At 42.0% G+C, this 27,217-nt stretch overlaps 2 protein-coding genes across 3 annotated transcripts in view; one reads left to right on the top strand and one right to left on the bottom strand.

Annotated features, from left to right (window-relative positions):
* The window catches only part of SMG1 (SMG1 nonsense mediated mRNA decay associated PI3K related kinase), a 122,788-nt gene that overhangs the window by 13,165 nt on the left and 82,406 nt on the right, over positions 1-27,217 (bottom strand). For both annotated transcript variants that reach the window (XM_073362322.1, XM_073362323.1), the window contains 19 exons: positions 26,789-26,933; positions 26,357-26,492; positions 25,755-25,985; positions 25,459-25,636; positions 24,206-24,367; positions 23,537-23,754; positions 14,989-15,143; positions 13,099-13,321; positions 9,984-10,230; positions 9,033-9,262; positions 8,115-8,363; positions 7,538-7,676; positions 7,347-7,456; positions 5,675-5,893; positions 5,006-5,196; positions 4,484-4,656; positions 3,977-4,256; positions 2,379-2,651; positions 895-1,129 (listed from right to left, as the gene is read on the bottom strand). In XM_073362322.1, coding sequence (XP_073218423.1) covers positions 895-1,129; positions 2,379-2,651; positions 3,977-4,256; positions 4,484-4,656; positions 5,006-5,196; positions 5,675-5,893; positions 7,347-7,456; positions 7,538-7,676; positions 8,115-8,363; positions 9,033-9,262; positions 9,984-10,230; positions 13,099-13,321; positions 14,989-15,143; positions 23,537-23,754; positions 24,206-24,367; positions 25,459-25,636; positions 25,755-25,985; positions 26,357-26,492; positions 26,789-26,933 — 3,794 coding nt within the window. The remainder of the gene's footprint in view (positions 1-894; positions 1,130-2,378; positions 2,652-3,976; positions 4,257-4,483; positions 4,657-5,005; positions 5,197-5,674; positions 5,894-7,346; positions 7,457-7,537; positions 7,677-8,114; positions 8,364-9,032; positions 9,263-9,983; positions 10,231-13,098; positions 13,322-14,988; positions 15,144-23,536; positions 23,755-24,205; positions 24,368-25,458; positions 25,637-25,754; positions 25,986-26,356; positions 26,493-26,788; positions 26,934-27,217) is intronic.
* On the top strand, positions 15,466-17,640 carry LOC140918289 (uncharacterized). Its single transcript, XM_073362325.1, has 2 exons — positions 15,466-16,397; positions 16,985-17,640. The coding sequence occupies exons 1-2, from the start codon at positions 15,815-15,817 to the stop codon at positions 17,137-17,139; spliced, it is 738 nt and encodes a 245-aa protein (XP_073218426.1). The 5' UTR covers positions 15,466-15,814; the 3' UTR covers positions 17,140-17,640.

Genomic DNA, 27,217 nt, shown 5'->3' with positions numbered 1-27,217 from the left:
TGTGTGCAGTGCAATTAAGTTATATGCATGCTTCTGAAACACGGGTTAATGCTTTGCACTTATAAAATAGCACCTTTCTTCAGAGACTGTCAAAGCCCTTTATAAAGGTGGGTAAAGAGTGCTTTTGAAAAGTGACTCGGGAGCACGAAAATCCTCAAAAATGTAACAGTCACACCTGTCATAGCCAAATGGATGGCTGGTGAAAACCAAGTATTTGATCCATATGATTCAGAGTTGCCCTTAAAGTGAAAAGTTTCTATGGGTTAGCACTCTTCTGTAGGTAAAATGAAGATAGTTAATCTCCCCCCCCCGCCACACATCTGGGAGCTGAGGCCTGTAAAGTATTCCTTTAGTGTGTTTCAAACAGCTTGTGGTTTTTTTGTTTTTTTGTTTTTTTTTGGGGGGGGGGGGGAATAAACTGTAGCTAGAAATAAATAGAAATGAGAAATTTTAAACACTATTTGGAAACCTTTTTGGACTCCCAGCGATAGGGGTCATGGAATACTATGAAACAACAGCAAGACATAAAGCTGTTACTTTGACTAATTTGTTGTTTGACTAATTTGTTGTTACTTTGACTAATTTGACTATCCCCATCTTTTATATCTCATTATGGTTAATAAATAGTAACTTTTTTCAAAATTTTGGGTTGCATTAATAGTTTGTTTTAGTCATTTAAATATGAAGTAAAGATAGTAAAAATAATAGGTTGAGAGTCAGGGAATAAATGGGATATTTAAGACTAATTCCTGATGAAAGACTTCTGGTGATAATGTAAAATAATTATAAATACTTTTTTAGGAGAATTTCTGGAACACAACATAAACTATATGGCTCCACCGAAGCCAAAAAAAACAATGGGGAAAAAAACAATGGCATAAAAGTACACTTCACCTGAAGTGAGATGTAAACTCCATTAGCTAAGTGAACTGCTTCTGATGCTTCAATTGGGTTTGGAATGTCCAAGTCTTGTGGGACCAGATGACATTGCTTCAACAACTGCACGAGGCATGTAACATTCCCACTCATGCTACACAGCTCCTCCAAGAACCAGGCTCCATCCCTTGAAGTCAGATCAACCAGCTGCTCTCCAGCACTAGATGCAGCACCTTCCATCATTAGATTACGTCTAAATGAAGCAATATTTCTGTTAGACAAGTAAAAGCACATGTGCTAATGCATATTAAGTTTACTTTGCTACCACTTAAATTGATAAGCTAGCCATAAAAACATGGAATGGAACAGATCTTAAAAAAAGGCAACATATTTTATAATATATTCTAGGCAATATGATAATTTAGATTTCTAATACTGATATTAAATTGATAAAATGATTTTCTAATTAAAGTCAATAACTCAAGTGTAAAAAAAATTACCTTTTTTGGCCAAAAAAGGAATATATAATCATCTGTGATGACCTGGGAAAATGTCTGTTATATTTCTTATGAATACTGTGTGACTGTTTCCCAGCAATTGTGTATTGCTGCCTGCCTAAATGCATAGCGTGAAATCAAAGGAGGCTGTAAAAGGATGTTGAGGAGCCAGGTAAGAGGAGTAACACAATGAGACAGATAAGACAGCCTCTTAGGTAGGCAGCTACAAGGGAATTAAGATAACAGTGGCTCGGCCATCCTGTGCGTGGGGGGGGGGGGGGTTGGTGAGGGGACGACGACATGATGATGATATTGGATTCATCCAAGCTAGGTTGTTTTACTCTTCCAAAGTTGAACTGAGATCAAAGGAGAACCTGAAAGATCAGAAAATCCTGACAAGTTTAAAAGGTGCTTCTGGCAGAAAAGTCAAAGTAGGTGGGGAAGTGGTCAGAGAGGCTGGTCAGGATGTGACAGTGAAAAGGCTAACAGTGACTGACATTCAGGGACTGGGGGGAAAAGCTGCAAGCAGGACAGACTGTTTCACCCAACTCAAGAGATGGGGAATAAGCCAGACTCTTTAATCTCAGCTATGGATTAAGAGGTTAAAAGCTTAGGTAAGGAAATATGCATGTAGGTTTCTTATTTTAAATCCACTTCTCTAAGCACTGAGTATCTTTAGGAAAAATAAATCATGCTCTTTTTTTTAAATCAGCTGTTTCTGCATTACTACACACACATACAGTCACAAGGCTCCCAAAAGGGAAACCTTGCAGTATCCAACCCCCGCTGGATCTCCTGAATTAGTCACAGGTGGTAGCCAGGGGGGCTGTAACCCAGAGACAGTGGTTGGATCACAAGACCCCCACCACAAAAAGAAGTGGAGGCACAGGCCTGAAACTGGAAAGGGTACACTAAGGGGACTGGAAAACAGTCTCATAGGGGGCAGCCTATCCAGGGACCATGAGATCATCTACCTATAGTATATTTTATAAACAGACAGCTCACCTTGTAAGGGTGCAAAGAGCAGATATTATAACACTTGCTAGGCTCAATGACCCCTCCTCTCCATTTTCATGAAGGAAAACCTTAATGCAGCGTTCAATTTCTTTCAACTGTTCCTCACACACTGGCACAGTGACTGCTTCTTGTTTCAAACGTTCCACCTGTCTGATTAGTCTGTTGTTTATATCTGCTGCATATCTTTGAAGAGTCATTTCTGTAGCAGTTATGAACTGACATACAGCTGGAGGTGGCTGAGGAGCATACTGCATTTCATACCTGTAAAATGACAACAAAATGACAAGTTCTCCTTTCTGACGCTCTAACAAGCTGCATTCCATTCCCTAGGAAGAGTACTCCTTATTTAAATAGGAACTGAATCATCAAATATTTTGGGCCAAATTCTAGATGTGAACAAAGTGGACGATGGCCACCTTACTTTGGCTCTTCTGTCAAATCATGGACTTGTAACTCATTCAATGGCTCCTGACATGGAGTACAATAGTGCATGGACAGCTCTGGTGTAGATCAAGTCTCTCGGTCAAAAAAAAAAAAAAAAGATGGCAAAAAATTCACAAGATTCCCACCCCCTCCCCCTTTTCTGAAAATTTTGGTTCTTCCAAACCAGTTTTAGTCTGCTTCTATACAAGTGCCTGACCCAAGTCATGATGTCCATCCACATTTCCCCCCCTACTTTTGGCACAAAAAGAAATCATGAGAGTTGATCTAAGCCAGGATACAAATGCAAATTAACACTGCTTTTGTTTTGAATGCATCTCCTTTTATCGAGGTGGAGAGCTTACGTTCACTTCCCCTTCATTACCCAGAATTCGATCCTTTGTTTCCAGAACATCTCTAATACAGTAGATGCACTGAGTATATTGATCTAGCAAATTTTTTTTTTTTTGAGTTAAAATAAAGTCTTCCTTCTTCAGTGTCACCTTTCAACATTTTTTAGGGAATGAGTTGGCAATAAATTTAGAATAGCACCGATGTAAGTCAATGGACATCCTACCTTTCTGCCTTTTGATTATAATCCAGCATTAACACTAAAATCTATTCTCAGGATCAATTTGTGGACAACAAGCCAGAAGTCTCCTAATTTCAGAAGTACAATTAATGTTAAAAACCACGAACCATGCTACTAAATACCAGTTCACTGTGCTTTTGAGTTTTTCTACCACCCATCATTGTAGTATTTGATAACAATGCCAAAGTCCCTAGTGACCTCATGGAGTCTCAGGCACTTCTTTTTCATGATCAAAACTCTGCTTGGTGTGGGGTAGCATTTTGTTTTGTTTTAAACCATGACGGTCACTTTCCTAGAGCTGTGCACAGCCATTAATCACAAAATAAAGCAACAATATTTATAGTTCTGTTTTGTCACTACATGGATGAAGCTGTGACCACACTTTACAAGATATTCTCTATTATCTTTTTAAAACTTCTGTAATAGCACTTTAAAAGAAACAGTCCTTGGAAAGACTATGGCATTTTAATATAAAACAAAACTTTAGTATTTTACATTTCCTGCTTAATATAAAGATATCTGGAAAGTAGCAAGGATTAAATTACTAGGGAAATCCATTGTGCTGTCAACTTACTTCCCGTAGAGATCCTGACAATGTTCTATGGTCATGTTACAGATGAGTTCTTCCATCCATGTCTTCCACTGCTCAATTCGGTGTTTCTGAAACACAGCTTTGGGATACTGAAGAGCTACTGTTGCATAGTTATGCAACTGTTCAAGACAGCCACGTAAAACAGACCGCCTCTGTTGAAGAAAAGCACCAACCTCTCCCTCTAGCTGTTCACACTGACTGATCAAATGTGCCTGGCCAGCATTCTGTAGAAAGGCTGTTGCTGGTACATAACTTGGGGGACCTTTCAAGAAAGAGATTAAATTTTAACTATTTTCCTGTAACTATTGGTGATCACATATGTAATATGACCATAATTTAAAATCACTTCTTTATCTGTATAAAACCAGAATATTACAAACATACTTTTAAGTCATTTGTTAAGAAAACATTTGGTTTTAAATACTAGTTCAATTATTTTGTCATGGATAAAAATACCTAGAGAAGGATACAATACTGTTTATTTCATACCAAGGTCCATTTGGGTGCTAATTTCTTGAAGAAGACTTGCAAGTTGTGTTGCCTCTAAATTATTAAAAGCAGCTTGGTAATGTGTTATCCACTGCTCAAATTCATTCAGCTTCACTTGGATTGCTTCCTGAACAGCTCTTTGCTGTGATTGCAGCTGGGTGTGTTCAGAATACCTGAGTTATAGAAGTCAGCGAATCTATTAACCGCCATATGAGAAATATTTAACTACACCGATCAAAGCAGTACTAACTCAATTGATCTGAAAATCTGTTTTATAATTTTCACAGGATTACATATTATAAAAAGTTAAAAACAAATATATTAAACACTAATTGTATTTGCACTGTGAGAACAGGTTTCTCACTGCTGTCAATCTCGGGTTCGAAGTAACCGTTATAAAATTAACCAGTGTGCAGACAGCATCCTATTCATAAAAAGCTGCAATGTGCTAACAGTGCAATATAAAACAAAGCTTTAAGATCCTCAAATAAATGCACTGTAGAAGCATAGATATTTCGATACCTGTGCTGCAATGTATGAGATGGGTGATCCACTCCTTCTGCTCCTTCTAGAAATTCTATCTCTTCTAGTAATTTGCCTTGCAATTTTTCAATGTCCGTCAACTGTTCTTGCAAGCTTAGATACTCTTCTAAACTGCTGTCCAGCTTAGGAAGCACAACCAGCATTTCATCTCTGTTCTTAAACCAGTTTACCTATAAATCAAGATATAGAAATTAGAAAAATAGATGTGATACTTATTCAAATGGATAGAGGAGGGAGTACTTCATTTCTGCGCAGCTGCTCAGCTGTAATCCATGGGTACAGGTTTCTTTCACTCTCACAGGTATTAAGCTTTTAGGATATAGGTCAATATTTTGACCAATGTCTCTAGGCTTCAGATTTCAACCCTGTGGCCCAAAGCAGGAAATTTCTTTAGCACATACTTAACCTTCATGTGCTTAAAAGTTAAGCGTGTTCTTAAGTGTCCTTCCTAAACAGTGACTTTCCTAAATCTGGGCCTGAATTAGCTCAATAAAAGAGGTCAGTATTATGCTCTTAGTAAATAGTATTTCTAACATGCAAAAACTACTTTAAAATGTGAAGAATTTCTATTCATGAGACTTTTAGCTTTTTTAAAATGTTTTATCTGATAGTATAATGTGAAATTTTACTTTAGTGACTCTACTTCACCTTTATCTCAGCTACTCTTGAAGAAAAGAGGCTACGAGTGATGTCTCTTTCCATCTCTCTTTTGCTCTGTTTGTTTTCAGCCTGCTGGCCACCACCACCATACACAGCCCCAGCAAATCCTGCTTCCCCTCCTGCTGTCCAGTCCACAAGAGGATCATAAACAAAAGCCTCAAGCAACGTAAGCAAAGTCTCTCTCCCACGTCGCATAATATGTAGAACCTGTATTTTGTGTATTTTAACAAGTTTAGTCAGGTTAAGTTATCCTCATAAAATAGCACAGTTTTTAAATACAATATATACATTAATATTTGAATAGCTAAATAAAGCAATCCATAACTTTCCTGAAGGTGGATATACTGAAGTATATACAATTATAGCTGCAAGTTCAAACAGCACTTTCTTGAGTTTCAGCTGCACCAGAGTTTGCGTTCTAACCTTTCTTCACAAGCTCCTAACTCTTTGAAAACATTTACTTTGGGGATGAATTTTTCTGTATTTGTCTCTGCCCAAAGCTGATTTTTCTTTTCTTATTTGTGCATAAAGGGTGCAGAGGTGGGAAGACAGAGAGAAGAAAAGTAGTAGAGAAAGAAGAGGAAAGATAATGACAACCAAGCAAAATCCCTTCAGTCATCTGAGTTATGGTTGAGTAAATAAATGTCAACTTCCCCCTTGTGTAACATATAAATAAAAAAATAAAAATCTCTTTCTCTCTCTTTTTTTTTTTAAATAAAAAAAAAAAACCTTGACAGTACACCAAAAAAACCTGAAGTCTGAAATACATATAGTCTTCCTGGAGAGCTACTTCATTTGTTTGGTATGCAGTAATAAATAAAAAGGTTCTCAGGGGCTGAAAGAAGTCTCTGAACATGCTCAGTAGTAAGTGAAGATCTCAGTGAAACTTAATGCCTTCTTTGTCATATCACCACAAATTCTCCAGAAACACCCCCTCAATTTACTATTAGAATACAAAAACTTTTCAGGTATTAAATTCTCTAACCATCTTATATATCCCCATAAGACATAATAGATTCATAGACCTTAAGGCCAGAAGATATCATCAGATCATCTAGTTTGACCACCTGTATATCACAGGCCAGTACATTTCACACAATTACCCCAGTACTGTACTCAATAACCCATGTTTAGCCAAAGCATATCTTCCAGAAAGGCATCCAAGTCTTGATTTGAAGACATCAAAAGATGGAGAATCCACCACTTCCCTTGGTAGTTTGTTCCAATAGTTAATCATGCTCACGTTAAAGGTGTGCCTTATTTCTAATTTTAATTGGTTGACAGGTATGATTGGCTATGTGCTTCTTACATTGCATTTATCTCAAATTTTAACATAGTATTCTAAACATAATACTTTATATTTCTGATCTGGAGAGCCTAATTTTTAATAGTCAGTTAAACCTGCCAAACAATGGACCACTGTGATTATGCCAACATCTGGAGCTAAATTTTATATACTTGTACACTTATTTTTTTTTTTAGGGTTTCGCATAAATATAAAATGTCCCCAAAATAATACTCTTATTTCCTCCATCTCAAAACACAACATTTAAAGAATAAGAATAGAATAAGGCTTTGAAAAGGCAGTAAGGAGAAGGGAAGCATTTCCAAACAAACACAGATGAGAGTTCCCCACATTTCTAGAAGTCACACAGCCTACCTGTTCACAAGAAAGCCTGAAAACCCCTTCTACTCCTGTTACTCCAAGTGCTGTTTCAATATTGTGTGTCATCCGGAACGGAACTTTTTCTGGTACTCTAAGGCTTTTTCCTTCAAGAGAAAGATTCAGATTTTTAATTATTAAGAAAAGGTTATATTTGAACAATGTATATAAAAGAAAATATTTTTTACCTTTTTCAAAGCAAACATTGTAATCTATATGTACAACTTCTCCTGTAGTCATGTCGATAAGAACATTATCCAGATGTCTGTCTCCAAGACCAATTATATAGCCAACCATGGACATAACTGCAGTGGATCTTGCGTATGACTTTAAAGAAAATTTCAGAATAATATTTTGGGTTTTATGAACCTTAAAAAAACATCACTTAATATTTTTATTATTCTTTTTAGGATAATTCACAGCAGTCAGTTGCAAGTTCTCCTTTACTGATTGTCTCAGGACATCTACCAACAGAGCACTCATTTATTTAAGAACTTCAATTAATAGGCTAATTAAGATACAGGTAATCAGGTTTCCCACTGCTTTCTAGGTCACCATTTTTTCTGCTTTTACTTCCAATCTCTCTCGCTCCCTTCTTCCAACTACCCATATTAAAGCACACACTTCTGGTAAGTGATGGTTCAATAGTACTAGCTCACCTGTCCCTACAAGAGTGCCATTGCTATAAGCATCCCAAGCATCTACTGCCCCTCACTCAAGTCAAAAATATGGTTTTAAAAAGGAAAATAATGTAGGTTAGCTTACCTGTGTAACTCTCCACCACTCATCAGGTGTAGCACATGATGACCAAAGTTCTTTAGCTAGAAGATTTGGTGGAGTTGCTTCCATAAGCTCCTCTAGAACAGCCTTCATTACATTCAAAGGCCAGTCACGACGAGATACATCTAGACTAAGCCCAACTGCCTTCAAAGCAGGTCCAATTTTACTGTAGTAAAGTTCACTGGGTCTAGGTACTATTCCAGGATTTTGAGGGGTCTGGTAAGAATCCTGAGCCTACAAGAAATTGAATTATAAAGCTATCTTATTTATTCTACTACAATACTGAGTTGAAGTTATCCTAAAGTCAGTTCAGACTAAAAAAGTTGGAATCTAAATCCTCTCTCCTGATTATGAATTGCAGCGCTTGGACTAACTATTTCAAATTCAGGACATTGGGTTTTTTTTTAAATTTAGGACGGTGATTTTCAAAGCACTCAGCACCGTCTTACCTCAACTTCTACTGAAGTCAATGGGACTTTTATAACTAATTCAGTGGCAGCAGGGTTAGGACAACATTTAGCACTTCTGAAAATCCCTTTCTAAAGCTACAGAAGGTAAAGTGACAAAAGAGCTAAGAATGAAAAGAAACAAATGGTTTAGAGTAACTTTAGCTCAAGCCATCCAAAAATGCTCCTACCCTTGAAGTATCATGCAAGAATAGTATAATTAAATTAAAATATGCCTAAGAAACGTTCCTCTCTCTAAAAGACAAAATTTGTCTATACAGTTTTGCCTGACATCTGATCAAACCCATAAGATATGAACATACAGATCTGCTCAGAACGAATGCATGTACAGATAAAAATAATGAAAAATATTTTAATACTTGCTTTAGGTTTTAAAGCAACTTATAATATATTCCACTTCTGAGAGGCGCTAATTAGTTTAAAATACAGTAGTTACCTTTTGAGCTTGTAAAGCAGCTTCTCGCTGCTGCCACCGCTTGTAAAGGCCAAATAAAGGAGTGGCTCCATCCACCCATTGAATCAGGCCTGATCTCGTTCCCAGCGGTGTCACAGAATAGTGCCTAGCATGAAACCGTGGTGTCTCTTGACGATTAATTGTAGCAAACATGGTGTTCACAATTGATAAAAACTGCATGATTCTCTCATCTAGATGTAAATCTTCTAAACCTGTATTATAAAATTTAAAAGTATTCTGTTTAAAATTTAGCTTCTACAACTAAAATAATAAAAGCTCTTTTTTCTTAAATGAATCCCCCAAAGTAGCATTTCTGAAGTGCACATTTCATTTTAGACTTAAAAAGCTATATATCTATCCAGGCCCAGAATGGGTTCCTAAGCAATGGGGTATTTGCTAAGAAAACAGTCCTTGCGCTTGGGCTGCTGTTCTAACTCCACGGGAGAAGCATGCAAGTGGAATGCCAGCTCTGCAGATCACTTCACTACCATTCACGCCTCAGGCTGACGCTCTCTCTTCAGGCTACTGCATGAGTTTTGTGAGAGAGTTCAGCTGAGAAGAAAGATCAAAACAGGCTGCAGCTGGGACTCTGTTTTCTGTTGCAACAGCCACAAGGACCCACAGGCCTCTTCTTCTGAGAGTCAAAGAATCTTACAGAATTTCTGGAAAGAAAAGCTGATGGATGATGGATACTATTACATATGGACACCTACAATGTCTTTCATCCACTGTTCAGGTATAATTTTAAGGGCTACCTAAGAAGTTTTTTGGCCAGGCTGACTTTATCAGAATACACACTCAATGTTCACAATACATCTTTCCAACTTTAGGTGTGCTACTCTCTAATTTAAAGTGAGTGTAAGCCTGAATAACATACATATAAAACATGTAACTCCCTCCCACCCCAATCCTGAGGAAATTTCCAGGTCTTACCTTTGAAAAGGTATGGGTAGTTCTTCCCATCTGAACCCAAGAAAAGGAGTTTTTTGGGTTTGGTTTTAGTAGGCAGAATTGTGATAGTACTCCCCACGCTTTGAATCGTGACTGTGTCTCTAGCGGACACTTCTCCAGGGAGTGCTATTTCAGTGTTCATCGTGGCAGCCAACCAAGGACTAATTTCTTCAAGGCGTAAGATGTAACTAGCACGTTTCTGTGCTCTTTGTTGCAAACTTAGCATAACCTTTTAAAGAAATGGTTAAAAAGCTGAGGTTCAAGCTGATGTAGTGGTAAACATTTACAAAAACAAACAGATTTTCCACTTTTGGGGGGAAGGAAGGAAGGAATCTCTTTCTTATTGGTGACAAAACCATATCAAAGACAGTAACATTATTTTCACCATTTTTATTTAACAAAAGAAAAGATTTTGGCTTAGAGAAAACTGTATTTATAAGAAGGGAACTCCCTTAAAGGGGCTAGTTCCTGTATTTATTAAGATTTGGTACTAGGTCTGTTTTGGGAACAGAAGAAAGGACAGGACAGAGCACTAGAAAGTTACTTGCTACCAAGAAATCTGCAGGTTTCCTCACTTCTGTTTTGCAGAACAGGCTAACTTTAATATATAAATTGGTTTTCTTGAATAGCATCCATCTACCAATCTGGTTCAATTACCAGGTTGGCTCTGGCCATTTAACAGTTGGACATCATCTCTCTTTAGGGATGTCTACACTTAAAACGCTGTAGTGGTTCAGTATAGACACTACCTACATTCACGGGAGGGCTTCTCCTGCCAGTATATATAAATCCACCTCTCTGAGAGGCGGTAGATTAGAAGAATTCTTCCATCGACCTAGTGCTGTCTACATTGGGGGGTTAAGGTCGGTATAGCTATGGGCTTGCCTTCACATACAGCGCTATAATGGCACTGCTGCAGTGCTTTAGTGAAGACGCTACTACGCCGACCTGAGAGCTTCTTTCATCGGCGCAGTTAATCCACCTCCCTGAGAGGTGGTAGCTATGTCAACAGAAGCTCTCCTGTCGACACAGTGCTGTCTACACAGAGGGATAGTTATACTGACCTATGTTGCTCAGGTGGGTGGATTTTTCACACCCCTGAGCAACATAGTTATATCGTAATAGGTCTGTAGCACAGACTTAGCCTATGTCTCTATACTTTTCACACCCCTGAGAAACATAGCTACACCAATGTAAGCTCTTGGTATAGACCAGGTTTCAGTTCTTTTCCTGCCTGTAAGAGCTCTTTTGTTGCTACAACGCTCTAAAGCATCAGCAATAGAATAGGATAGGAGATGACCAAAAAGGAGTCACAAGACAGATCCTAAGACTTAGCGGGTATGAAGTGGGAGATACACAGGTGTCAGAGGGTAGGCACCTGAAGGGGTCAGGGGCACAGCCTACCTCTGAGAGGCTCCACAAGGGGGAATGAGACAGCTCAGGTTCACCTAGGAGTAGTTAACTCATGAAGTAACTGGGAGGCAGTTAATTCAACAGTTTAGCACCTGGACATGATAAAAGGTACCTCAGTTAGAGGGGGAACTCCTGAGGAAAAAGGCAGCTGCCAGAGAGGCAGAAGGCCTGCAGAGAGGATCCCAGGAAACTGGTGAGAATCCAATGCTCCAAAAAGGGAGAACAGAGCAAGACACTGGGGAAGCCTATAGAGGAAGAAAGGTAGGAGGCAGCTCAGGGAGCAGCAAGGGACAGAGAAGGATTGGTTCTGATGTTCCAAACAAGGGCCCTGAGCTGGAACTCAGTGGCATAATGGGAATGGAGTCAGGTGGTATAGCTCCCCATCCTGCCACAGGGACCGCTAACAGATAAAGGCCTCATATTACAGTAGGTGACAAAGACGTTCTGCCAGGTCCAGAGCTGCTAACATTGAAGACTGTCTCTACACAGTGCTGGGTTTGAGACCTTTAATGAAACAATTTAAAACATGGTAGTTCATTGAACTTGTTGAAGCTCCAAAGTCAGGCTTAAACCAATAGAAAAATATCAACCAAATGCATTGGTGGAAGGATTATAAAAGTCTCATTACTTCATAACAAAGTCACACCAAAGAAACCTTCAGAAAAGAGCTGTATTTCCTACCTTGATCTAGCAGCTCAAGTCTTCCAGTACTGAGATGGCAAAGCCAGTATCTGGAGGAACTAGGAGAGACTGCAAGAATTGTGAGATTTTTGAGTAAGACTGTCAGGTGGTAGAAAGCAGGTCATGTAAAGAGAACTGGAGAAGTTGAGGACTGCTGTTAAAACTAACTGGAGCACTGCTGGACTTCCAAGAGAGGAAATGTGTTCGGTAGCAGAGTCTGAGATAACTAGGCTCATGGGGAGGGAGATGGGGAGAAATTTGAAGAGATAGGATGGGAAAAACAGGAAAGGAACAGCTGCTTGCTCCTATCATTTTCCAGGATCCCACAGACTAGAAGGTAGGAGGTTAAAAAAGGAAAGTACTATCAATGGTTGGAAGGTTAGTAGTGGAGAGGGTAGAGATATAAGCTGTATTTGTGGCAGAGGCAAAATACTAGGATGTGGTGATAACAGAGCTCCTAAAAGGCCTGGAGAGGGCATAAAAAAAATGTGCACATGGAACATTACTCTAATTGCAAGGGATGAAGCCAACCTATAGTCAGATGGTACTGGAGGACAGATGCTTATTGATGCAGTGGTAGCTCTCACACTGCTTCATTCTGCAGTCTACTTAATCCATGAGAGGATATTTCCTTTGTCTTAAGGCACCTGTGCCTTGTTCCTAAGCATGTTATTCTGCAAACTATAATTTGAGCACCACTGCCCTAATTTGGCCCTATTATGATTTTAAACAAGTTCCCAATGTCAGCTTCTGCTCGAGACAAAAATATTTGCTATGTAATGAGGACACAAAATCTGTCCTTGTTAATCTTCCAAGATTCAACCAGCTATGATCTTGCCCTAAAATATGACGACATTCAAACCCATGATACAGAGGAAGAGACTTTGATTGGTACATTAGTCATTCCAGTAACAAGTAAGAAGTTAGTTTAATCATATGTAGCAGAAAAAGTTATCAGATTTTATATATAATTTTCTTTACTAGCATGTTGAAGACACAGTACCTCTTTAAATGGGATCCAGCTGCTTCCAGGTTTAGCAGGATTAGAAGGGTTCTTAAGTTTTTCTAAAGCATTTTCAATTGCATCTCCATAATTGTCCTGAAACCACTTTTCATGAGGAGTTTCTGCAGGAGCTGCAGTGATGCTTTGTACATGTTCCAAAGCAAATACAATGGGCTTCATTAGAGCTGTATGCTTTTCACGCATGATTGCTATCTTTTCCTCTCTATGTAGGAAGGAGAGAAAAAATAATTCTATACCAGCTTTAAAAATGAACTATTTTAAAACAAAAGGCATATTTATTATAGGATATATCACACTGACAGTTACCCAGTTAAATACAAAGTCTAAATTAAGATGCCAATCTTTCAGGATAAATATAAAATAGAAGAAAATAGGTATTTTAACACCAGCAAGCAATATTTAAAAACCCATAAGTGAGCCAACAAGATGTTAATACCAGGAAGAGAAAAAAGCTACTTATGCACACCCAAAACACTTAACAGTACTTCTATATTATATTATAAATGTCAAATAAATGTCTATATTATAAATAATTGTCAAACAACCACCAAGGAACAAGCTCTTTTCTTCTTCATAAAAAAACACTGCAAAACAAACCTGAATTTACATTTCCAAATCCATTGGACTTTCATTTGTGATGCCTTTCAGAAGAGGAGGCAATAAACACTTGGAACTTGTCAATGGTTGATGTTTCAGGACAGGAGACAGATCAGTCGTACCAGAAACACTTATGTCTAACATTTCAAAAATGTTGGGTACAACACTAGTGTTGGGTACAAAATTATACTAAATAAAATGTCTTATCATTGAAAAGACGAATCACAGAAGTGTTACTAGTTAAATTTAGTATATTTTTCCATCTTCAATCTTGCCTACCAGTGCAGAACTTAGAATCAAACAGATATATGATAAAGGTGATCTCATACATTAATAAGAGACAACAAACTGAAAAGCAGTCAAGACAGGGATGTCCAACCTTTGGTTCCCAATTCTCTACATTGTGGCCTTTGAGGGTGGCTGTGTTAAGAAGAAAATTTGTATTTGGTTACATATTGAAAATATGGTCCCCTGAGCTTTGGCTTCTAATTTTTTAAACGGAAGCCTCTGAATCAGCCCCATCACTATGGGGAATAGAGGCACAGCCTGTCACTTCTTCCTTTCCAGTCACAGAAGCTGCTCTGGTGTGAGCAGGGAGGACTCTGAGCAGCTGCTGCTCCCTCCCTGGCTGCATGTAGCACTGCATATGAGGAAGCAGTAATAGTTTTGGCTTCTTTATTGTCTGCTTCCATGCTAGACAGAAGTATTTACAGGGAGAGCAGGACTGAAAGTCATCTGATTCTTCTGGAGGCTAGACAAGTGCTTCAAAAAGCATCACTTCCCTCCTCCACACAGCCACCCAGGAAAGGGAAAAAGACAAGCTGAAAATCGATTAAAGCTTCCTGTACAAGCCTAACATGAGCTGTTAACTGTCCCTCCACCACCGTACACCAGAGGTGAATAGCTGGAGTACAGTGTACACCAGCCACTCCCATCTCTACCCTTGACAAACCTCTACACAGCTGACAGGAGCCTGTACTAGGGCTGTAAGAAGGGAAGGAGTAGGATATGAATTCTGTAGTTCTACACTCACAGGTGACTGCTCCATACTGGGGGAATCCACAGCAAGGAACGTATTGCTGTATATTTTGCTCCACTTGCACCTTCTGTGTGGTGCAAATGGAGTGCACCAAAGTACCAGCTGTGGCACCCTGACCTCTGATACCGATTTAGGAGGAAAAGCATGACTGGTCAATTTAATAATTCTACTGCGCAGCAACAATCTGTCTTCTCTCGCCCATTTTTACTTAGAAGTTATTCATGAAAACCTACTTCCGTAGAGTGTTGTTGTTTTGAACTCTCTTGACTTCATCTTCCAGTTGCTGAATCCGTCTGAGGACATACATGTGCTGCTGCAACAGCACTCCCAACCAAAGTTCATCCCACAGAACTGTAACTCGGCGCAGCTCTGCTACTAGCATCTGAACCTGTATAAAATAAATTAAAATGCCCTTATTTTTAAAGTTCAAGATTTTTTTTCTAGGTCATCTATTTAATAGCAGCTTGAACGTCTTAAAAGAATGACATCCTTACAGTAAGATCAAAGTTACACTGGAAACTTTAGTAACCATCCACGCAAAAGAAACAAGTTACTAACTTTTCTGTAACTGTTGTTCTTTGAGATGTGTTGCACGTCCTTGCCAGTGTAGGTGTGTGAGTGCCCAGAGCACATTTGCCAGAATTTTTTCCATCGGATCGGCTCCTGCACCCCCTGATGCTACATGCTCATAGCACAAGTATAAGCCCTGGTCTACACTAGGACTTTAGGTCGAATTTAGCAACGTTAAATCGATTTAAACCTGCACCCGTCCACACAGTGAAGCCCTTTATTTCGACTTAAAGGGCTCTTAAAATCGATTTCCTTACTCCACCCCTGACAAGTGGATTAGCACTTAAATCGACGTTCCCAGCTCGAATTTGGGGTACTGTGGACACAATTCGATGGTATTGGCCTCTGGGAGCTATCCCAGAGTGCTCCATTCTGACCGCTCTGGACAGCACTCTCAACTCAGATGCACTGGCCAGGTAGACAGGAAAAGAACCGCAAACTTTTGAATCTCATTTCCTGTTTGGCCAGCGTGGCAAGCTGCAGGTGACCATGCAGAGCTCATCAGCACAGGTGACCATGATGGAGTCCCAGAATCGCAAAAGAGCTCCAGCATGGACCGAACGGGAGGTACGGGATCTGATCGCTGTTTGGGGAGAGGAATCCGTGCTATCAGAACTCCGTTCCAGTTTTCAAAATGCCAAAACCTTTGTCAAAATCTCCCAGGGCATGAAGGACAGAGGCCATAACAGGGACCCGAAGCAGTGCCGCGTGAAACTGAAGGAGCTGAGGCAAGCCTACCAGAAAACCAGAGAGGCGAACAGCCACTCTGGGTCAGAGCCCCAAACATGCCGCTTCTATGATGAGCTGCATGCCATTTTAGGGGGTTCAGCCACCACTACCCCAGCCGTGTTGTTTGACTCCTTCAATGGAGATGGAGGCAATACGGAAGCAGGTTTTGGGGACGAAGAAGATGATGATGAGGAGGAGGTTGTAGATAGCTCACAGCAAGCAAGCGGAGAAACCGGTTTTCCCGACAGCCAGGAACTGTTTCTCACCCTAGACCTGGAGCCAGTACCCCCCGAACCCACCCAAGGCTGCCTCCTGGACCCAGCAGGCGGAGAAGGGACCTCTGGTGAGTGTACCTTTTAAAATGCTATACATGGTTTAAAAGCAAGCATGTGAAAGGATTACTTTGCCCTGGCATTTGCGGTTCTCCTAGATGTAGTCCTAAAGCCTTTGCAAAAGGTTTCTGGGGAGGGCAGCCTTATTTCGTCCTTCATGGTAGGACACTTTATCACTCCAGGCCAGTAACACATACTCGGGAATCACTGTAGAACAAAGCATTGCAGTGTATGTTTGCTGGCATTCAACCAAAATCCGTTCTTTATCTCTCTGTGTTATCCTCAGGAGAGTGAGATATAATTCATGGTCACCTGGTTGAAATAGGGTGCTTTTCTTCAGGGACACTCAGTATAGCCCATTCCTGCTGGGCTGTTTGCCTGTGGCTGAACAGAAATGTTCGCCGCTGTTAGCCACAGGGAGGGGGGAAGGTTGAGGGGGTAGTCACGCGGTGGGAGGAGGCAAAATGCGACCTTGTAACGAAAGCACATGTGCTATGTATGTAATGTTAACAGCAAGGTTTACCCTGAAAGAGTGTAGCGACTGTTTTATAAAATGTGTCTTTTTAAATACCGCTGTCCCTTTTTTTTTCTCCACCAGCTGCATGTGTTTCAATTATCACAGGATCTTCTCCTTCCCAGAGGCTAGTGAAGCTTAGAAAGAAAAAAAAAAATGCACTCGCGATGAAATGTTCTCCGAGCTCATGCTGTCCTCCCACACTGACAGAGCACAGACGAATGCGTGGAGGCAAATAATGTCAGAGTGCAGGAAAGCACAAAATGACCGGGAGGAGAGGTGGAGGGCTGAAGAGAGTAAGTGGCGGGCTGAAGAGAGTAAGTGGCGGGCTGAAGAGAGTAAGTGGCGGGCTGAAGACAGGGCTGAAGCTCAAATGTGGCGGCAGCGTGATGAGAGGAGGCAGGATTCAATGCTGAGGCTGCTGCAGGACCAAACCAGAATGCTCCAGTGTATGGTTGAGCTGCAGCAAAGGCAGCTGGAGCACAGACTGCCACTGCTGCCCCTCTGTAACCAACCGCCCTCCTCCCCAAGTTCCATAGCCTCCACACCCAGATGCCCAAGAACGCGGTGGGGGGGCCTCCGGCCAACCAGCCACTCCACCACAGAGGATTGCCCAAAAAAAAAGAAGGCTGTCATTCAATAAATTTTAAAGTTGTAAACTTTTAAAGTGCTGTGCTTAAAGTGCTGTGTGGCATTTTCCTTCCCTCCTCCACCACCCCTCCTGGGATACCTTGGTAGTCATCTCCCTATTTGTGTGATGAATGAATAACGAATGCATGACTGTGAAGCAGCAATCACTTTATTGCCTCTGCAAGCGGTGATTAAAGGGAGGAGGGGAGGGTGGTTAGCTTACAGGGAAGTAGAGTGAACCAAGGGGCGGGGGGTTTCATCAAGGAGAAACAAACAGAACTTTCACACTGTAGCCTGGCCAGTCATGAAACTGGTTTTCAAAGCTTCTCTGATGCGTACCGCGCCCTCCTGTGCTCTTCTAACTGCCCTGGTGTCTGGCTGCGCGTAACCAGCAGCTAGGCGATTTGCCTCAGCCTCCCACCCCGCCATAAACGTCTCCCCCTTACTCTCATGGATATTGTGGAGCACACAGCAAGCAGTAATAACAGTGGGAATATTGGTTTCGCTGAGGTCTAAGCGAGTCAGTAAACTGCGCCAGCGCACCTTTAAACGTCCAAATGCACATTCTACCACCATTCTGCACTTGCTCAGCCTGTAGTTGAACAGCTCCTGACCACTGTCCAGGCTGCCTGTGTACGGCTTCATGAGCCATGGCATTAAGGGGTAGGCTGGGTCCCCAAGGATACATATAGGCATTTCAACATCCCCAACAGTTATTTTCTGGTCTGGGAAGAAAGTCCCTTCCTGCAGCTTTTGAAACAGACCAGAGTTCCTGAAGATGCGAGCATCATGCACCTTTCCCGGCCATCCCACGTTGATGTTGGTGAAACGTCCCTTGTGATCCACCAGAGCTTGCAGCACTATCGAAAAGTACCCCTTGCGGTTTATGTACTCGCCGGCTTGGTGCTCTGGTGCCAAGATAGGGATATGGATTCCGTCTATAGCCCCACCACAGTTAGGGAATCCCATTGCAGCAAAGCCATCCACTATGACCTGCACATTTCCCAGGGTCACTACCCTTGATATCAGCAGATCTTTGATTGCGTGAGCTACTTGCATCACAGCAGCCCCCACAGTAGATTTGCCCACTCCAAATTGATTCCCAACTGACCGGTAGCTGTCTGGCGTTGCAAGCTTCCACAGGGCTATCGCCACTCGCTTCTCAACTGTGAGGGCTGCTCTCATCCTTCAGGGCAGGGGAAAGCAAGTCACAAAGTTCCATGAAAGTGCCCTTACGCATGCGAAAGTTTCGCAGCCACTGGGAATCGTCCCAGACCTGCAACACTATGCGGTCCCACCAGTCTGTGCTTGTTTCCCGAGCCCAGAATCGGCGTTCCACAGCATGAACCTGCCCCATTAGCACCATGATGCATGCATTGGCAGGGCCCATGCTTTCAGAGAAATCTGTGTCCATGTCCTGATCACTCACGGGACCGCGCTGACGTCGCCTCCTCGCCCGGTATCGCGTTGCCATGTTCTGGTGCTGCATATACTGCTGGATAATGCGTGTGGTGGTTGATGTGCTCCTAATTGCCAAAATGAGCTCAGCGGCCTCCATGCTTGCCTTGGTATGGCGTCCGCACAGAAAAAAGGCGCGGAACGATTGTCTGCCGTTGCTCTGACGGAGGGAGGGGCGACTGACGACACGGCTTACAGGGTTGGCTTCAGGGAGCTAAAATCAACAAAGGGTGTGCCTGTACATCAAGGAGTATTTCAGGCAGGACTGCACGGAGGGTTCCAATAAGAAATGGTGCACCAAAGTTATCGTTGTTATTGGAACAAGGAGGTTAGCCTGGCCTCTGATTGATACATGGCTAGATTAACCTCGCTGCGCCTTCTCTGTGACTGACTGCAGTGTGATCTAGACAGGGGAGGAGGAAAATGAGTACAAAACAAATCTGGTCTATTTCTTGTTCTGACCCACACCATCTATCCTTTACATCTTTGGCTGGCAGCAGACGGTGCAGAAGGACTGCATGCCATCCACATCTCATGGCTGCTTGGCAGAAGATGGTACAGTACGACTGCTAGCCATCTTCATCTCTTGCCTGCCTGGCGTAAGATGGTACGACTACTAGCAATCCTCATCTCTTGCCTGCCTGGCAGAAGATGGTACAGTACGACTGCTAGCAGTCCGTATCGCCTGCCCGCTCACCATAAGACGGTTCAATAGGACTGCAGGACTAAAGAGAATGACCTGGTCAAGTCACTCCAAATTTAGTCCCTGCGCCCATGTCTGCCCAGGCGCTCCCAGCCGACGTGGCCAGGAGCACCTCGGACACGACGAGGACGACTACCAGTTGTATTGCACCGTCTGCTGCCAGAAGGCAATGGGTTGCTGCTACTGTGCAGCAAAGCCGTACCGCGTCTGCCAGCACCCAGGAGACATAGGGTGACGGTTACCTGAGCGGGCTCCATGCTTGCCGTGGTATGGCGTCTGCACAGGTAACTCAGGAAAAAAGGTGCGAAATGATTGTCTGCCCTTGCTTTCACGGGGGGAGGGAGGGTGGGAACGGGGTCCTGACGATATGTACCCAGAACCACCCGCGACAATGTTTTAGCCCCATCAGGCATTGGGATATCAACCCAGAATTCCAATGGGCAGCGGAGACTGCGGGAACTGTGGGATAGCTACCCACAGTGCAATGCTCCAGAAGTCGACGCTTGCCTCGGTACTGTGGAAGCGCTCCGCCGAGTTAATGCACTTAATGCACTTAGAGCATTTTCTGTGGGGACACACACACTCGAATATATAAAACCGATTTCAAAAAAACCGACTTCTATAAATTCGACCTAATTTCGTAGTGTAGACATACCCTAAGGGGCCCCACTGACCCCACACCTCTTCAGGTTATTCTTACCAATCGCTTCAGGAGAGGGAACAGCGGGCAGGTCTTGGAATGGATATGTGCAACACATCTCGAAGAACAACAGTTACAGAAAGGTTAGCAAATATTTTTTCTTCGAGTGCTTGCACATGTCCATTCCAATGTAGATGACTCACAACCAGTTGCACAGGAGATGGGCTCAGAGTTCAAGGACTCATTAATGATCCGGAGGATGGCGTGGACTGCACCCTCAGCAAGTTTGCAGATGACACTAAACTGGGAGGAGTGGTAGATATTCTGGAAGGTAGGAATAGGATACAGACGGACCTAGACAAATTAGAGGATTGGGCCAAAAGAAATCTGATGAGGTTCAACAAAGACAAGTGCAGAGTCCTGCACTTAGAACAAAAGAATCCCATGCACTGCTTCAGACTAGGGACTGAGTGGCTAGGCAGCAGTTCTGCAGAAAAGGACCTAGAGGTTACAATGGACGAGAAGCTGGATATGAGTCAACAGTGTGCCCTTGTTGCCAAGAAGGCTAACAGCATTTTGGGCTGTATAAGTGGGGGCTTTGCCAGCAGATCAAGGGACATGATCGTTCCCCTCTATTCGACACTGGTGAGGCCTCATCTGGAGTACTGTGTCCAGTTTTGGGCCCCACACTACAAGGATGTGGAAAAATTGGAAAGTGTCCAGCAGAGGGCAACAAAAATGATTAGGGGACTAGTACACATAAGTTATGAGGAGAGGCTGAGGGAATTGGGATTGTTTAGTATGCAGAAGAGAAGAATGAGGGGGGATTTGATAGTTGCTTTCAACTACCTGAAGGGGGTTCCAAAGAGGATGGATCTAGACTGTTCTCAGTGGTAGCAGATGACAGAACAAGGAGTAATGGTCTCAAGTTGCAGTGGGGGAGGTTTAGGTTGGATATCAGGAAAAACTTTCAGTAGGAGGGTGGTGAAGCACTGGAATGCATTACCTAGTGAGGTGGTGGAATCTCCTGCCTTTGAGGTTTTTAAGGTCAGGCTTGACAAAGCCCTGGCTGGGACGATTTAGTTGGGGATTGGTCCTGCTTTGAGCAGGGGGTTGGACTAGATGGTCCCTTCCAATCCTGAGGTCCCTTCCAACCCCGATATTCTATGATTCTACGACACACTGACTGCAACACTGCCCGGCCGAAGTTGGCATAATCTCTGGCTTGCTGGGTAATGGCAAGTGTGCTGAGAATGTGTGCGCCGAGGGCCAGGTTGCTGCCCTGCAGGTATCTTGAATAGGGACTTGAGCTAGGAAAGTGGCCTAAGAAGCCTGAGATCTTGTGGAGTGAGCAGTCAGGTTAGGTGGACGAGGGATTCCCACGAAGTCATAACATGCCCAGATACGTGAAGTAATCCAAGACGAAATCCTCTGGGCAGAGATGGGGAGCCCCTTTATTCGCTCAGCTATCATTATGAACTGTGAAATATAAAATGCCAGGGGCCCTCTAACATCCAAGGAGTGCAGACACTGTTCTTCTCCATCTGCACGCAGCTTAGGGTAGAATATTGGTAGAAAAACTGCTTGGCTGCAATGGAATTGTGAAACCAATTTTGGGAAGAACTTTGGATGCAGACACAGCTGTACTTTATCTCTGAAGAACACTGTATACAGGGGTTCCACCATGAGGGCTCAGATCTCTGAAACTCTTCTGGCTGAAGTGATGGCCACTAAAACGGCCACTTTCCAGGAGAGGTGAAACAGTGAGTACGTCGCTAGCAGCTCAAAGGGCGGGCCTGTCAGCTTTGACAGGACAAGGTTTAGGTTCCAAGGAGAGATTCGTTTATTTATCTGAGGAAACATCCTCTCCAGGCCTTTGAGAAAACAGATTACCATTTCATGCGAAAAGACCAATCTCTTGTCAACTTTAGGATAGAAAGATGAAATTGCCACCTTGTTGTTTCAAGAGCAGAAGGTACTCCAAAGTAAGTTGCAATGAGGATTGTATAGGTGGAACCCTCCATTGGGAAGACCAGATGGAGAATTGTTTCCACTTTGCCAGGTATGTTGCCATGGTGGAAGATTTTCTACTGCTTAGTAGGACTCTATGAATCTGCTCTGAGCAAGCTTGCTCTTCAGGATTCAGCCAGGTGCAGTGGGAGCTCCACTGAAAGGCTTGAGGATGGTGAGTGAACCAGTGCTATCTGAGCCACGCCGGGGCTATAGGGATGACCCGTGCTCAATGCTGCTTGATTTTCGACAGAACCTTTCAAATTAAGGGAATGGGGGGGGGGGGGGGGGAAGAGTGTAATACAGGTAAGTTGTCCATGCCAACAGGAAGGCATCCGTAAGAGACCCAAATTGTGGCCCCTCCGGGAGCAAAACTGATGGCATTTCCTGTTGTCGCAGGTAGCAAACAGGTCTACAAAGGTAGTCCCATACCTAGGCTCTGGAAGATGTCCCTTGCCATGTCTGGATGAAGGGACCACTTGTGGCAAGTGCAGAAGGACCTGCTGAGGTGATCTGCGAATTTGTTGTGTACCTGGCAGGTAAGATGCTTCTAGGTAGATTGAGTGTGTAATGCAGAACTCCCACAGCCAGACTGCCTCCTGCCATAGGGAGGAAGAGAGCACTCCGCCCTGTCTGTTGATGTAGTTAACGCAGTGATAGTGATTTAGCGGGTCTGGTGAAGACACGATTAGTCGACTTGCCACAGGAAGAGCAGGGCTTAAAACCCCGTGACAGAGGCATACCCTGGCACTAGGGAGCAGACAAGCCTCTCCAAATAAGTACAGAGGCATCCAAAACACACTAACTACTAAAAGTAGTGCTACCACCACCACCACCAAACTAGCTAAACTACAAGAACTATATACCCCAAAAAAGGAGAAAGAAACCACTGGAAGAGATTGCCTGAGCAAAGAGGTAAGTTCCAGTATCCGTCACAGGCGGTAAGAAGGAACTGAAGGGATGCGGGCTTGGCGCGGCTACATACTAGCACTATGAGCGCACAGCACCAGGGGGCGCTGGAGCTGACCCAACGGATACTGTGAAGGGAAAAGATTCTGGCAATTGTGCTCAGGGCGCACGCACACCTACGTTGCAATGGACACGTGCAAGCACTCAAAGAATACATAATTTCACAAACTGTATGTCTGGTTACAAGTCAGCCTGAATAAATTACAAAAAAACAAATTTATTTTACCTGCAACACCATTGTTGGATTTGCAGTAGACAGCTTTTCTACAATTTTGCTGTAGCAGTCCTGCATCATTGCTTGGTCTTCATTTAATCCATTTTTTGGTTCATCCTTATTACTTTCTTGAGAAGCCGGGGGACTTCCTCCTTCACATTCACCACCTAATAGTTCTTCACCTTGAATGTTACCTAGCAAAGTAGGGATTGCAGAGGGCAACTTGTTCCCTAGATTAGAAAAAGGGTATTGAATAATATATATACTGCAGTAGCATCCAAAGGCCAAATTTTGAATCAGGGCCCCATTATACTCGGTACTGCACAAACTTATGGAAGTATAAAAGGCTTAGATATAATATATGAAATCATAATGAAAAAATTATGGTGTGCCAAAGGGGTCTTCGTACAAGGTACTAGAATTTTAGACAGTTTACAGGTGTAGTCCATAATACGTCACACCTTAAGGAGTGTTGTATCGAAAGATATAACCAAAGTGAACTTTTACTGTATAAACAGTAGAAGTTCAAACATACTGCATTCTAGCTAGCAGCACACATACATAGACTTGCTGTATTTCTCAGCAAATTGTTTAAAATGGACCTTCTGAACATTATTTCATTTATCAACTATTTGGCATTAAGTAATAACCCCAACAACAACAAAAAGAATCCTTCCATACCTGAAGACTGGGATTCACTGCTAAGTGAAATGGTACCCACTATTGCAGGGTACAATATAAGATGAGGAGAATCTTGAGCTACTCGACACAGTAAATTGCAAATACTTTGACGAACATATATTTCAGGGTGGTTCAGGCGGGAGAAGAGTTGAGGAATAATACCTTTATAAAAAAAGAGCAGAAAAAAGGGCTACATTGATTTTTGTACACTGAAGCCACAGAAAGATGTTTTCAGTGATGTGTAATTTTTGAATCATGAAACATTCTCCTGTTATTTAAACCACAGCAAGATCTCTACCTTTTAGTGTATGGGTACTAGATTATTTCCCCCTACCATTCAAGAAGCAGAGTCAATTATATTTAGTACATAAATCTTGCAACAGAGCACTAGCAATTGAGTCCTGCACATTGGGCCTGTTAGCGTCATATAGTTTTTAGGGATTGCGTCACTAGAAGCTCCAAAAAAGAAATGTGATTTTGTGACAATGTAGAAGGTGCAATAAGGAGAGACCCATTTCCACTCAAAAAGAAAAGGAGTACTTGTGGCACCTTAGAGACTAACAAATTTATTTGAGCATAAGCTTTCGTGAGCTAGAGCTCACTTCTTTGGATGTGTGCAGTGGATGCATCCGATGAAGTGAGCTGTAGCTCACGAAAGCTTATGCTCAAATAAATTTGTTAGTCTCTAAGGTGCCACAAGTACTCCTTTTCTTTTTGCGGATACAGACTAACATGGCTGCTACTCTGAAACCTGTCATTTCCACTCAGCATCACTTTTTTATAGTCAGGTCACTGCATCTTGCTGACTAATTCTAGCACTTGAGAGAAGTGGTAGGAATTCACCCATTCCTGGAAGGGCTGCCACTGTCCAGCAGTTACCACTGTAATTCAGGAATATATGGTCCATTCCTCTGGCCCACCTGGGAAGGGGTCATTCACTTCCTACAAGAAACTTAAAATAGTCTTTCAAATTTGAATACAGGTTAGTCTTTGCAAAAGTCTTAGGGAATACCAAAGTCTTTTTAAAAAATAAGTTTTGTTAGATGAAGAGTACACAATCTGCCTATTAGGTGGGAGACAAACTATTGTGTATACATTTTTTTTTTTTTTTTTTTTTAATAAACTTAGGGTTTACAACGGTTGAAAGAGAAAGGTTTGCAAAGGCAAGTTTGATAAGAAGTTTTCTGTTTATTTATATTTAGCAAAAAAGTCTGTCAAAATTCAATTTAATAATTCAGCTAAAACCACCTTACCTCTCCATGGAGCAGTAGGGGTTGTTTCTAGTCCCTGCTCTAGATATTGTCGAAGTTCTCCAGCATGTTTCACAAGTAATCTCAACAATCTCAAGGTTGCCATCACAATAACATCATCAGTGCTTTGTTCAGAAGTGTTCCTTAAAAGTAGTCTGGGGTCATCTTCATCAAGAGGAACCTACATATTATAGAAAGAAGTAGCACTCTTAACTGACCATACTGTTTTGTCATGGGTCTTGAGCTTTAAAAATGTTTAAGAACTAGCTTTCATCACCACAACAGACTGTAATGCATACCTGACCAGCATTGAGTTTAAGGAAGGTAAAATATGCACTGCAGGACAGTTTATAGAGACTGAAGATTCTGTCTACTACTTTTCTCCACACTTTGATTAACCCCTCTGTTGCATTTTCATCAAGATCTGAAAGCCAGGGGCAACTACTCAGCAACTGACGCCATATAACATCCACCATATCATCTTCTTCATTGTCTTCATTTTCTGTGATCTGTAGGGTCATATCTTCATCCTAAACTCAGATTATGCAAGAATATTAAGAGGAAAGAATGAGATAATTGGTTTGAACAAGACCACAAAACTTTTCCACAATGTATATTAATTGCTGATCCCGGGAAGGGTAGCCAGGAATTTGAAATGTGTACACACACAGTTCTTTCAGTTGCTTCATTCCAGAGCAGATATAATGCCATACATGTATAATCACTAACATAGCTTATTTCTTGGGAATTTCTGCATTTTTTGTGCAGTATGCCATTTTGGGAGAAGTTTGATTTAAGACATTATATAAATATTGTAGTCCACTACACAATCAGGGAGGAAAGCTAAAGTGGCACGCTGAATGAATTGGAACATTTTTCAAGAATGCAAGTTTCCACTTACCTGAATTCCAGCTGGACGACATACTGCCTGTCCAAGAATGCCATAGATTTTCTCTCGGTCTTCCTCTGCAATGTTGTCAGGAAGCAAGCTTTGAACCTCAGATTTCTCTTTTGGCAGAAGACGGACACCTCCCTGACTGTAACATTTAATAAGTCATCAAACCCAAAACCACAATTAATGTAAATATTTACAGAGCTACTTACCTTCATAATACTGTATATTTAAGGCTTCGTCTTAGGGTGAAATTCACCCCTATTCGGAGGGCCAGCAATCAAAACAGAACACAAGTGGCACATCCATCTTGTTTTGGCTCTCTGAACCGCACAGGGGTGAATTACACTTATTGAGAGCTAACATATACTCAACAAATGTGAAATTAAGATTATTTATGTATTTTTTTTTTTTTTTTATAAACAAGAATAATAGATTTACCTGGCATTATCAACTACCTTCCTGCCCCATCTGTAAGCCCAACTAGCCAGTGCTGCCCATGACTTGGCTACTTCAGGTGCCTGTACTGAAGACAGGTGATACAGGTGCCCCAAAATGAAGTCAGGTTCTCCAACGCCAATATTTACTGTGGTGGTGGAAATAGAGCAACAGAGGTTACACACAAAAATAACACATCTGATTCACATTTATGAGAATCCTGATCTCCAAAATACCAGAATACTGTGCTTCAGAGACTGAGACTTCAATATATCACTTTAAAGAGAGTAGAGATATAGGAAAGGTAAAGAGAAAAGAATATAGATACAAGTCAGGTAGAGAGCATGTGCTGAACAGAGGCCTAAATTAGATAGGATGTCCAGATTCAAACGAGGAAAAATTTAATCGTGACACTTGGAGAAGTCTCCTAAG

The sequence above is a fragment of the Lepidochelys kempii genome, chromosome 10, assembly GCF_965140285.1.
Source record: "Lepidochelys kempii isolate rLepKem1 chromosome 10, rLepKem1.hap1, whole genome shotgun sequence".
NCBI lineage: Eukaryota > Metazoa > Chordata > Testudines > Cheloniidae > Lepidochelys > Lepidochelys kempii.
This window is presented reverse-complemented; position numbering and strand designations above follow the sequence as displayed.

Bases quoted from the DNA above. Each gene is read 5' to 3' on its own strand.
- LOC140918289 (XM_073362325.1), top strand. From the start codon at position 15,815: ATGCAGAGCTCATCAGCACAGGTGACCATGATGGAGTCCCAGAATCGC. The intron at 16,398-16,984 runs GTGAGTGTACCT...TTTCTCCACCAG, and splicing joins AGGCGGAGAAGGGACCTCTG to CTGCATGTGTTTCAATTATC.